The following is a 13,619-nucleotide window of genomic DNA, read 5'->3' as shown; positions in this document are numbered from 1 at the left end:
TTTTTCCTCCAAAATGAAAATCATTTACCTGTCGGACTTCCACCCACAAGGTGGACAGATGACCTAATAAAAGTCGTAGGAGGTCGCTGGATGCGGGCCGTTTCCAATAGGTTGGTCTGAAAATCTTCGGGGGAAGACTATGTTCAGCAGTAGATATCCTGCAGCTGATGATGATGATGACGATGAACCCCTATTTTTTTTTTCAATATAAAAACAAATTAAAGTTTGCTAAAAACTACATTTTAATTAAAATCCACTTCAACATGGCACTAAATCGCCAATCAACATTTTTGAATGCCAATTCCTCATAATGAAAACGCTGCGTCGAAAATTTAATTACAATACACTTTTGATGCTCATAGCGCAAATTGTGGATGGATATTGAATATGAGTGTACCATTTGCTATGCGATGGACTATTCGTATATGAATGTATGTGTATTTATAATCAGTCACAAAAGTGGTTTAACAATTCAAAACTTCAAGACATCTATTCACGTAAGGTACAATAGAAATATTTCTTACTTTGTCTAAAATAAACACAACATAATATGATACTTCAATTATTAAAATTGCTAAGGACCCAAATTATTCGTAGGAGATTTCCAATTTTTTATTTGTGCAACTCCTGTTGTCGCTGACTATAGGTTTATAGCGGCATAAATAAACTCATTTCTATCTTTAAAAAGTAGTGAACAAGCTCTTTTACCGATATATTTGATGGTCTTCATAGAAATTGGTGACATAAGATGGTTCAAAGTGAATAACGCAATATAGTTCCATGTAGTACTTTATAATTCTAAGTTCTGGGATTATTTATTATGCTTAGGTGTGACGCTTCTCGTCAAATATATTGATGGTGATATTCAGTATATAATAAAAATAATGAAGATAGATCGACAGCCTCTAGGGCTGCGGCTAATGACCCATCTGTGAAACGAGACACCGCTGGTTCTATCTCGCTAAGTCATTTTATAGTAAAGACAGCATACATGCAAGTGGGTCACCATTTGGTAAATTACTACTACGCCAAACATCCACAATAACATAGGATTCATCAATGTCCAGTTCTATGGCTTTGGGAGTAAAGTTGTTGTTACTCCTAGATTTATCCCCGAAGGTGTAAGCAAAGTGCGACCACGGCATCTTGTATTTCCTGGTGTCTTCGTCTTCTAATTTAATAGGAGGTAATAATGCTCGATAGCTTATCGCGATCCATTTCGGACACAAACTTCAAATTCCAGATTGTGTAGAAAAATGCAACATCCCTTTACCTAACTCAGGAATCGAATCCGATACCTCTTCAAATACACATACCATATCTAAAAACTTATCCACATGTGTATGACGATTTAATGCATTTTATTAATAGAATTTTCTCGTCATACGATCGTATAAAAATACAAAAAAAAAAAACATTTTAGACTGTTTCGTGCACTCTCGCGTATAAATTGTTTTAAGTGACTTTAGTCTATCAATTTGTGTGTCGATACAGAATTGAATTGGATTATACTATTATGTTATGTTCTCACATATTCTGAGCTATTTTTAGAAGCCTTGTCGTATATGGGATTAAATCAAATTAATCATCCTATTTGATTAAGTCTTAACTACGACTGAAGCGATGTTGAACAAAAGGTTTTGGGGACGGTAGATTTCATCTTCAGAATAAATAGTAAGTTTATAACAGGTTACTAATTTACTTTAATCTCTTCTAGGTCTATTTCATCGAGCGATCCTTCTATCAGGATCAGCGCTAAGCTCATGGGCGTTAGTAGAAGACCCAGTCAGCTATTCCGTCCAGTTAGCCAGACAATCCAACTGCACTCTACCAGAAGACATCGTGAAAGACCACGAGCTAATAGTGGACTGTCTTCGAGAGGTCCCGCTTCAAGAACTCATGTCAGCTGATATCAGTACGCCAAATTACTTGACAGCATTCGGTCCGTCAGTTGACGGGGTCGTAGTTAAAACAGACTATGCGAAAGAACTTCTCACCTATTTCATCCCAAACGACCTTCAAGGCTTCACGAGTGTGTCGGGCGTGAACAATTTCAAAGCCGACAAAAGGAGCGGGGACAGAATCTTCGGAATACGGGGCGGGCAGAATAAATACGATCTACTTTTTGGCGTTGTCACGAGTGAAGCGCTTTGGAAATTCTCGGCGCAAGACATCCAGAACGGCTTCGAGGGGGAAAGGAGGGACCGAATAATAAGGTGGGTAGATGTTTATTCAGCAAATTGGTGTTTGAACGGTGCCCGGGTCAGGTCCTTACGAATGGCCGGTAATGAAAGGTGTATCGGCACTGTATTGGACGCCTCGCACAATACAGACAACGCTAATGAAGTAAACAAACACGATATGTTTAAATTTGATCTTTGTACGTAGTTAGGGATGCGATAGTTTTAGCCTTAAGATATCGATTACAGTTATTTAATTGGATTGGAGGATAAATTGAAATTATAATATTTCTAGATAGGCAAGTGATGTTTCTGGTTATAGTTACTAGCTTGGTTATAGCTTATCTGCAGGCAGCACGGTAAGAAACTAATTAAACTAATTTGTGTTTAAAATCTAACAGTGATATCACATTAAGAGTTTCTGAATAAGTTTAAAATATAAAACGTCAGATATAAAGCAAATACTTAGTAAAAGGCAATCTTTTTTTATATTCAGATAAAATCTTAACTACAGGAAAGATATTCCCTAAAATTGCTGCAGATAAAACTAATAGCCAATTTCATCGTGGTAAATATATTGTTTAGAGTCGTTAAACTGAAGGCAATATGCCAGTGATAAAGTTGTAGCTCCTTTACTCCGTTTTTATAGTATGAATTTGTTCAAACACTTATTCCTTATTGCATCAATAAATTGTGGTAGTGATAGCGTTTTACGTTTTCTTTGAGTAGCAAGAGTAATGATTGCGTATACGAGAAAAATATAGTGTAATCTTAAATTTTCTTCTGTAGTCGACGTAACGACTACAAATAACAAATTAGGATTTCATGATTTTAGCTGTCTGTATATTGTGTACTCTGCAAACGTAGTGTACGATGCCCTCCAGCTAGATCGAGTGACGATCTGCGAAAGGTCGGTTGTAAGAACTGGATGCGACAGCGTGAAGACAGGGTAAAATGATTCATATTGGAGGACGTCTAAGTCCAGCAGTGGAAAAAGATATAGGCTGATGATGATGATGACGTGTATTGTTTACACTTAAAAACAATTATCTACCCCTTATTTTTCCTTTAAAACTACTTATTATTTTAAATTGAGATCCACGCAATAACTTAACTACGTGTCATAAGATTGAAGTCACACATCTCTAATGTTGCAACATTTGATAAATTTTCTGCATTTCTGTTTTAAGTCGTTTGCAGTACGCCTCTAGACCTTTTTACCTTATTTTACGATGTCAAGCGAGCACTTAGTAGCCCTGAAGCAAAGTACTTTTCAACAACTTAATAACCTCTAATGCTGTACGTAGACAACGTGTTTTGTTCGCTGATTTTCATATAACGACCAGCTTTGTTGGTTCCTTTCAATGTTGACTATCTTATACAATTACGAGCTGTATTCTTATAATATTAACGACTTTTTCCGTGTGAGTTAAACATTGAACCTCCGCGTTTTATTTTTACAGACTTTTTATTAAAAACGTCATAACACGAACAAAAAGGTCACGTTCTAAAAATACCCGCAATATGATGAATTGTCGACTTTTAAGGAAAGAAAAGGAAGAAATACCGTAACGACTTTTGTAGTCCCAATTTTTCCGGTCGTCTGCGTTTACTTTAAGCTTATTGTATTCATATTCAATGGAATTAAATACACGTTTATATGCATTCATATAAACGTATTTAATTCCATTATCTAATTCCAAAAGAAAACACTTGCTCGGTATTGTAACATTGGAAGTAATTAAACCAAAATATATTGGCGTACACATTTGCATTTCGTTCACCAAATTTGAATATTACACACATTGCCAAATTGATGTTTATATTGGTCTAACAATATCCCATCCGCCTAATGTTACGTGCATTTTCAAACAAGATAAATTGAAACAGAAGGGCGTTTACTCAGATGGGATGGTAATGTGTGTTTGAGCGATGAATTGCGCTAGATTAGTAAACGTGTGAAGCTTTGCTTTGTGATTGTGATACTTGCCTAATTGTAATTACTGAATAATCAAAAATTCAATCAGAACTTTAACTCCTATAAATTCACAGACTGACCAATTTTTAACACGAAGAAAATTCGTTTACATATTTTGGCATCATATCGGCATATACATTCCTATTAAATTGTTGTTTTTAACTAAAATCCGCTTCTTAGGAAATAATCTGGATTTAAAATCTTTACGTAACTAGTTTGTATTAATGAATAAAGTATTAGTGTAAGAGAATGCGTACTCAAGTTCTTCGTAAGGAGAATATACTTAGACTGTTTTTAACAAGATTTTTTGTTTCAGGACTTACGTAAGAAACGCATATACATATCATTTGAGTGAAATTTTCTTCACTATTGTCAACGAATACACGGATTGGGAGAGAACCGTACAGGTAAGAGATTTTAATGACTTCTTCATAATACTTACTTTAATGAATTATAAAATACCATAGCATATTTTTTGATCCTACCAAAAAACCTAGGCTAGCCTCACCAGCACGTGCGATATGCTCGCTAAAGGATGTGTTTCTTGATCCAACCATCCCACATTGGATAGGTTATACAATAAAATCCCATCTATTGGTATCTATTACCCGAAGAGAAACATTTGTAGAAATACTCAAATTGTACGATGATGATTCAAAATTCAGAAAAATTCAGAAGATTCAGAAAGTCAAGTTCAAAACCTTTTTTGTAGAAAATGTATGTCACAATTTTAGTTAAAACAACTGCAAAAAGAAAATATAATGAATAAAAAACTACATAGCTTCACCAGTAATCCTCTCAGAATGAATCTCCAAAAATATTGTATTATTCATGTCACAGCAAATTCGTTTCGTGTAGTACCTGACAGTCCAAGTCCTGTCGCTGTGTCCGACATAATGTAAATTACTCTTCACATATTTAATTCGGCTTGTTTGCCGGCGTTCCATTTGCATTGACAATAATTAAAACTGAAATGACGAAAAATCCTATCACATCAACGCTACGAATACTTATACCCAAAGCTGTGAACCATTCTACTTTTCCTAAGACAGTCATAGTTGATTTTTCATATTAGTCAAAATTTACTTCAATTCTCATTATAGTGAAATACAACAATTCATCCACATTGATGCTTAACAGTAGAAACGATCATAGTAATATTAAATCAGGCCGAATCCATGTCTTATGCTAAAAAAAAATAAAGACTTATATAGTACTAGCTTTTGCTCGCGGCTCCGCCCGCGTTATAAAGTTTTTCAGGCTAAAGTTTTCCGTTATAAAAATAGTAGTTTCCCGGGAGCCTATGTTCTTCCCAGGGTCTCAAACTGTCTCCATACCAAATTTCATCTTAATACGTTAGGTAGTTTTTGAGTTTAACACGTTAAGGCAGACAGATGCAGCGGGGGACTTTGTTATATTATTTAGAACTTTTTAAGTGAAACAATCCCGTCATACATCATTGTTGCATAACTTTAACCGTTTACGCAGCGCAGGCAACGGAAGCTCTCAAAACTCATAATTTTCCCCGTTTTTGCAACATGTTTCATTACTGCTCCGCTCCTATTGGTTATAGCATGATGCTATATAGCCTATAGCACTCCAGGAACAAAGGGCTATCCAACACAAAAATATTTTTTCAGTTCAAACCGGTAGTTCCTGAGATTAGCCATTACTGCTCCGCTCCTATTGGTCATAGCGTGATGATATATAGCTTATAGCGGTCCACAAATAAAGGGCTATCCAACACAAAACGAATTTTTCGGTTGAAACCGGTAGTTCCTGAGATTAGCCATTACTGCTCCGCTCCTATTGGTCATAGCGTGATGATATATAACTTTGAGCACTCCACAAACAAAGGACTATTCAGCACAAAAATATTTTTTCAGTTCGAATCGGTAGTTCCTGAGATTAGCCATTACTGCTCCGCTCCTATTGAATATAGCGTGATGATATATAGCCTATAGCTCTCCACGAACAAAGGGCTATCCAACGCAAAAAGAATTTTTCAGTTTGGACCGGTAGTTCCTGAGATTAACCATTACTGCCCCGCTCCTATTGGGTATAGCGTGATGATATATAGCCTATAGCACTCCACGAATAAAGGGCTATCCAACGCCAAAAAGAATTTTTCGGTAGTTCCTGAGATTAGCCATTACTGCCCCGCTCCTATTGGGTATAGCGTGATGATATATAGCCTATAGCACTCCACGAACAAAGGGCTATCCAACGCAAAAAGAATTTTTCAGTTTGGACCGGTAGTTCCTGAGATTAGCGCGTTCAAACAAACAAACAAACAAACAAACTCTTCAGCTTTATATAATAGTATAGATTAACAACTGAAGTTAGCTAAAATTGAGTTTCTCGAAGCCGACCACTATTTATGTACTATGTATTTTGAGACTATGCAATTTTGTCGCGTTCGCGATTCACTTTCACTTTTGTTGAGTTTCAGAACGCGATATTCGATCCTCCAACGCGCACGCGAATTTGAACTTTATGCAGCGGTAATAAATTACAAATTGACTCTCCATTTTAATTAGAAAACGTTTGTATGGGAAATAGAAAAATGCTGTTTTGAGGATTTTCCCGGCAATTATTCGAATTTTTCTCACCTTTTAAATCTTCCCTAGACCTCCACGAATAATTCAAGACCAAGATAAGATAAATCCGTTCAGCCGTTCTCGAGTTTTAGCGAGACTAACGAACAGCAATTGATTTTTATATATATAGATTATTCATCAAATAAAGTAATACCATACTTACAATCTACCAAAACAACCTACAAATCCAATAAAGCATCAGTGTTCCATTTCTAATTCGAGATCGGTCCTAATCTAAGCTCCACTGATGACTGGGCGCTTGCCACTTGGCACGTCGTACTTGGCACAAGGCCCTAAGAACTCTGCCCGTGCCAAATTTCTATTGTTTAGATGTTGGACCTACTTTGTATGAATATTTACGATAAAACTTTTTGTGTGCATTTGATGGAACGCAATGAGCGAAAAGTTTTTGTGTTACGTGCAATCGCGTACAATTCCCTCCACGCTGAACTTTTAGAAATTTTATACTGAAATTCCAACTTTTAAAGTTTTCTAACTAGTGTATTCGTGTTTTATCCTTTCTGGCTTGATTTCCAGTATTGTTGTTTCACACCACTTAAATTTTAGAATTGTTTATTGATTATAGGTCAGTGAGGTCTTTAGTAAAATTTATGAGACATTCGATTTCTTTTTATTTATTTATCTTTTATAAGGGCACGGTAAAGTGGCTCACTGCCTCTAATGGTAAGTGAAGTGGGGTCCAATAGAATGTCGACTGACGAAATATGATTACCCCTCGATAGTCCACACAAGTATGCCGGCCTATTGGAATGGGATATATAAGGCCGATCCCGGAACTCGGCACACTTACGTGGGCCACTATGGCGGGTGTTAACACCTTAGGTACGGTTATCACTATCCGGGCGGATATAAAATATATCCTACCACCAGCAAATGGGTAAAGATTGTGAACACAGTGCAGTGTCATGCACTTTGTAATAATGCCTAGACCAAATTGTAAAGTAGTCAGATCCCGTAAGTTTTACTTCCAAAACCCATCAAATAAGATTTTTTTCTAAGTCCATCCTCGATAAAATGTAACTTTTTACAAAATAATTGTCTCTCATGTGTAAGAGTCCGCCTGGCTAGGTACCTCCGCAATGGCTACTTCTGCCGCAAGGCAACAATGCATAGTCACTGTTGTGTTCCGGTTTGAACAACGTTGTAGCCAGTGTAACTACTGGACATAATAAGACTTAACATCTCATGTCTCAGGATGGCGAGCGCAGTGGATAAAAACCATATTTTATAATTCAAAGTGTTGAATGGTATTTCTAATGTTTATGGGCGATTATATCGCTAACCATCAAGCGAACGGCTACCTCGTCTCGTCAGTCAAAGCATAAAAAAATGAACCTCGTTGGTAAAAAGCCTCTTCATTTTTCAACACAAGTTTTTTTTTCCAGCATCCAATAAACACACGAGATGCTGCAGTACTGGCGATATCAGATGCGCAGTACGTGGCGCCTCTAGTCCAGACTGGGGACTTCCTGAGCGTGGCCAAGAGCTCGCCCGATTCAGGACCCAACACTTTCTTCTATGTTTTTGATTATCAGACCAAAGATGGAGACTATCCTCAGGTGGGATTTCAAAATTTAGTTATTAGGACACCAATAATAAATCTACTCTAGTTTTAGTTATAATTAGTCTGCTAGCTAGATTACGAAACTTGCTATGTCAACAGTCTACTATTCCATGATTTTTAACTTCGACAACATTCGATTTCGGAGTAATTTCAATTCGATTCATTCATAAATTTTAATTATTATATTCATTATCGTAAATAGGTAAAGTTATAAGTTTAGCTCGTCGATAATATATTTCATTATCATAAAAATATAGATTATCAATAATCTCTACTCTTTCATCAAGTATTTTTATTTTTTAGCGCATGGGTTCAGTGCATGGAGAAGAATTGCCGTATCTCTTTGGAGCACCCTTGGTTGAAGGTCTTGGGCACTTCCCCAAAAACTACACGAAATCAGAAGTGGCGTTATCAGAAGCTTTCATACTGTACGTGGCTAACTTTATCAAAACTGGGTAAGCATCTTCAAATTATTCTTCAATAGTATTTTGTAGACGAGATCCCTATAAAATCTTTAATATAAGTAAACATGAAAACTATAATAATTATTACAACCTGCTTCAGCAAGTAAGAAGATTATTTTTCTTACAAATTAAAAGAAAGTTTCAACACAAACTGGAACAGACAAAATTTAATTAGCGAATACGAAAAAATGTTTGCAGTTGTTTTTTAACTTTAAAGTAAAGGTGTTCTTTTTTAAATTCATAATGTTTGCTTTTCTTTTAAAAGGTAGAATCTATATAAGATTGTAGCTTTCTCGTATATACTAGTTCGTCTAGGTAGTTAGTTATAAAAGGATTATCTATTAGCACCGACAAACAGCAGAATACGTTCTACGAAATCTCGTATTACCGTTCGAAGGGCATTGCAACCACTATCATAACTGTTAAAAGAATTTTATTACACAATAAATGTATACGTATTGATACATAAACTTCAACCTTAATAAATCCATTCATGTACGAATATTGTAGAGGTGGAAGCAATCAACATAAATCGTAGGAATTTCATTACACGTTTTACGTACAACACAGTATAAAAAAAACTACATTTATACAAAAAGGTTATAAAATGTTTTATCTTTGTGGATGTAAATCCCAATTCAGATTTGGGATGGCGACTCCGACATGCAAAAATATACATTCAATATTAAACAAACCTTTTTACATGACATACATTTAAATATAATTAATGAACATCGGCGTGTCTTATAGCTTCAGGTCCGACAATACTCAAATTTGAAACAAATTATTACGAATCACACAAAAAATTATATTCGGCCTCTTGTTGCCTAGTTGGCTTATATTTATATTACAAATAAAACATTTTATTATAGATAGATCGGCCCTGAATTATGTTCTGTCCCACTGCTGGGTACAGCAATCCTTGACTACAGAGATTAGACTTTAGTTTACGACGTTGGTCTAGTTCGCATTAGCAGATTTCACATACCCTTAAAATTCTTATAGAAAACTTCTCAAGTATACAGGTTTTCTCACTATGCTTTCCTACACTGTTAAAGCAAGCGATAACTCACAACTTTAGAAAAGACAGAGGTGCGTGTTTGAACTTACGGATATTCGTCTTGCCATCCATTCCACTTCCAACTACGCTATCGCAACATTTCCACATTTAAAAACAATTAATTCAATGTCACTAGTCAGTACTTCCTTTATAAGTCACTACTGGAAACTTTTCGAAGAACTAGTTTAAATTCTCCAAGTTTCTCAAAAAAATATGGCCCGTAACTTTGCTACTGCTTTAAATTAAACTTTTTAGTGCGAAGTAAGAAATTCGAGTGAAGAATGAGATTTGGTAGTGTTTAAAGTAAAATTGTGAACTGAAGTTGAAAACTATAATTCCAACGTCGACTTAAGTCCAAGATCGATTAAAGTAGTCACAGTAATGTTAACTCGCAAGTACTTTTTAAAAACCGTGAATTTCGTAGTGATTTTTAGAGAGAACTGTGTATTTATTTCTTGAAGTGTGGTAAATTTTTTATTTGTATATCCAAGTTAGTTCTATAAAAGTTTCGTGTTTTTTATTTTGCTTCTATATTGTTTCTGAGTCCTAGACACATTCAAATATCTGTACCATGCCAATGTCTTGTGAAATTTTAATGGTATTTTAATCATTCTACACTATGAAAGTACTAAAAATTGTTACTAAAGCAATAAGTCATCATAAAGGTTATTAATACTGACGTATAATATATTTTTTTACAACTTCATCAAAATTCTGATAAACACACCTTACCACTGATTGAAAACAAGTGGTAATTAAATGATCTCACGACATCTATTTAAATGTAATGTTTATAAAATAAATAGAAAAAATATCATTAAAATAAAAATTTTCATCACAGGAACCCCAACGAAGCGCAACGACAAGAATCAGTCCTGCCAATATCAAGAGAACGAAATAAATACAAAAGTATTGTATGGGACGAATATGATACGCTCCATCAAAAATATTTAGAGATAGGTGAGTGACCCTTCAATTCATAAAACAAACGTGATCAATTAATTAAAATCGTTTTGCGGGCTTCAAAGACCCATAAAGACCGTCCGTACAACTCCTATAAAACATTGGAAATTTTATCATCATTACATTGGAGCGTAATCTACAAAAGATAAAAGCCGCTCCCGGCTCCAACAGTAATATCAATTTTGAAGTTAATTAAGCCGACCTTTCCCCATTCAAACGGTACACGAACCGGCCGCATTCCTCAACCCTTTTCACGATAAATTCCATTGCAGGGATGAAGCCCCGGATGAAAAACCATTACAGAGCCCACCAGCTGTCCGTTTGGTTACGGCTAATCCCGGAAATCCACCGCGCGGGCATGAAGGACGTGGTCGCTAAACACAACCTTTTCAGGAACCATAACGACCCGGACCTTTACGACGGGTTGGTGCGGCCGGACCCGCTCACTCGTGCTAACTACTTCGATCCCACATTGGAAATGTACCGCAAGCCTATTTACAATGTTACTTTGGACATGCCATCGACGACGATGGACACTTACGTGACGACCTGTATTAGCGTGATGTCAGCAAGACCTGGATCTGCTGTGACTCACAACCAAGCTCCGAATAACACTCATGCTCAGGACGTATCGAATTTGGAAGTTGCTGGATACACAGCGTACTCCACAGCTCTCAGTGTGACCATAGCAATTGGTTGCTCGTTATTGATTTTAAATGTGTTGATATTTGCCGGTGTTTACTACCAAAGAGATAAAACTAGATTACAAGTCAAAGCGCTACAACAGCAACAGAAAAGAAATCACAATTCAACATTTGATAGTGTTTCGTCGAAACATCCTCACTATTTCGTGGGACATTCTCAAAGCTCTAGTACCATAGTTGACATAGACCATCAAGATAAGAATGCTATCATTGCAATGACGAACCGAGTGCCACATTTCACAAGCTCCAATTGCCCTAATGTATGTCATACAGGAATCCAAATGTCAAACCTGGCCCAAAAAACCAGTCCCCCTACAAATAGATGCACAACCCTGCCTCGGAAGGTGGGGTTTACCTACCAGCAGAATCAGATTTGCAATGCGTCGAATTGTATGACGCTTCCAAAAAACGCAACCTTCAGTGCTAGTAACTTGCCTGATGTCCAAGCTCAGACAGGTCAAGGGCAAGGAGCAGGGAATGGCGCCGTCATGCCGCCATCATCGCCTCAATCACAGCATTTCTCGCAAAAGTCAAGGGTTCCGCAAGCAGCCATGTCGGAAATGAACGTATGAGATATGGATGATATTTACAATTATGTATAAAGTGACACTAGTGAAGTGAATAGACAAAACATGGTTGTAAATATCGTGAAACTTGTATAAAACGAAAATAGTGCGAATGAAGACAATGGTGATTTTATAGGGATATAAAAATTCTGAATATGTAAACTTTCGGATTAGGTACTTCAAAATGTACAGTGCTGGACGTGAATTTAGTGATGACGGTGAGTTCACAGTAACCTTTTAAGAATCATAGATGTAATTTGTAATTACAATTCTTTGTCACGAGAAACACGAGAATACGAATAGACTTGCTAGAATAGAGGAAAATGCTGAATCAACTTCACGAATGTTAATAGGTTTTTGCAAAAGGGTGAAATAGGTCAAAATTATCATACGGAATTTCTTCCGAGCCGGCGACGTCGTTATGCACGTGACAGTTTTGGTTCGTTCGTAATTATAGTAAGACATCGCTACGTACCACTGTTATATACTACCGGCGAAACGATTACGACTTTACCATTAGGTTTACCATCATTTTGTCGGTTTTAGATAGACAAAATAGCTATAGTCAATTTTGATAATGTAAGATTTGAAAACTATTATAACGTAAATTGTAATCAGTATAGCTAAGTCGAATACCGAAATCAAGTAACGGAGCAGAAACATAAAAGAGATGAAATAGTTCTGGAATAGGAAAGACAACAATAATAGTATGGGTCATGTTTACCAAGATGTCGCCGCACATAAAAGTTATTATGAGAGGTCAGATTTATATTACACGAAAATGTAAAACATAGTATAATAAATAAGGATACCAAACAATACAATAAAATTTATACACGAATTTGCCTGCCACTACAATCAATATATATAAAAGAAAGTAGTGTTAGTTACACTATTTATAACTCAAGAACGGATGAAACCAGGAGACGGACATAGGATACTTTTTATCCCGTTCCCACGGGAACGGGCCGTGACATAAGACGTGGTATAAGAAAGCAAAATTTGGTATGAGATAGTATAAGACCCTGGGAAGGTTATAGGCTACTATCCCGGGAAAATATATAGTGGACTTTTATCCCGGAAAACTCCTTCACGCGGGCGAAGCCGCGAGTTTAATATATAATTGAATACAATATTTTCTGTTGTCTATTCCACAATTTACTACATTCCTTCTACGCTTTTGAATTTCGTTACCTGGTTTCGATTTTCGGCATAACCACCCATGTCTCCTACAGGACGTTGTTAAAAGCATCATTAAGATCTCGTGTTTCACGTCACAGAGACCTTTGCATAGTTTGTGTAAAGTTAAACTGCGCGTAACATTTAATATAATGTAAATTCTTTTGTTAATCGTGTAAATATTATATAAATTTCGTGTTACCATTTAAAATGGATACAAATGTACGATGTAAATTGAGTCATGTATTAATTAATGGTAAAATAATTATAATTATTATGAAACAATATTGCATACTTGCATGAAATACGTACAGATTCAACGATTTCGATGTGATTTTAT

At 36.1% G+C, this 13,619-nt stretch overlaps 1 protein-coding gene across 1 annotated transcript in view; it reads left to right on the top strand.

Moving 5' to 3' along the window:
- The window catches only part of LOC115455614 (neuroligin-4, Y-linked), an 84,458-nt gene extending 71,496 nt beyond the window's left edge, over positions 1-12,962 (top strand). Inside the window, exons 6-11 of the mRNA XM_030184246.2 lie at positions 1,718-2,216; positions 4,475-4,565; positions 8,165-8,338; positions 8,647-8,798; positions 10,709-10,827; positions 11,103-12,962. Coding sequence (XP_030040106.2) covers positions 1,718-2,216; positions 4,475-4,565; positions 8,165-8,338; positions 8,647-8,798; positions 10,709-10,827; positions 11,103-12,106 — 2,039 coding nt within the window. The 3' untranslated portion in view covers positions 12,107-12,962. The remainder of the gene's footprint in view (positions 1-1,717; positions 2,217-4,474; positions 4,566-8,164; positions 8,339-8,646; positions 8,799-10,708; positions 10,828-11,102) is intronic.
- Positions 12,963-13,619: the final 657 nt, after the last annotated feature.

The sequence above is a fragment of the Manduca sexta genome, chromosome 28 (genome assembly GCF_014839805.1).
Source record: "Manduca sexta isolate Smith_Timp_Sample1 chromosome 28, JHU_Msex_v1.0, whole genome shotgun sequence".
NCBI lineage: Eukaryota > Metazoa > Arthropoda > Insecta > Lepidoptera > Sphingidae > Manduca > Manduca sexta.
Note: the sequence above shows the minus strand (reverse complement) of the source record. Positions and strands in the feature narration are given on the sequence as shown.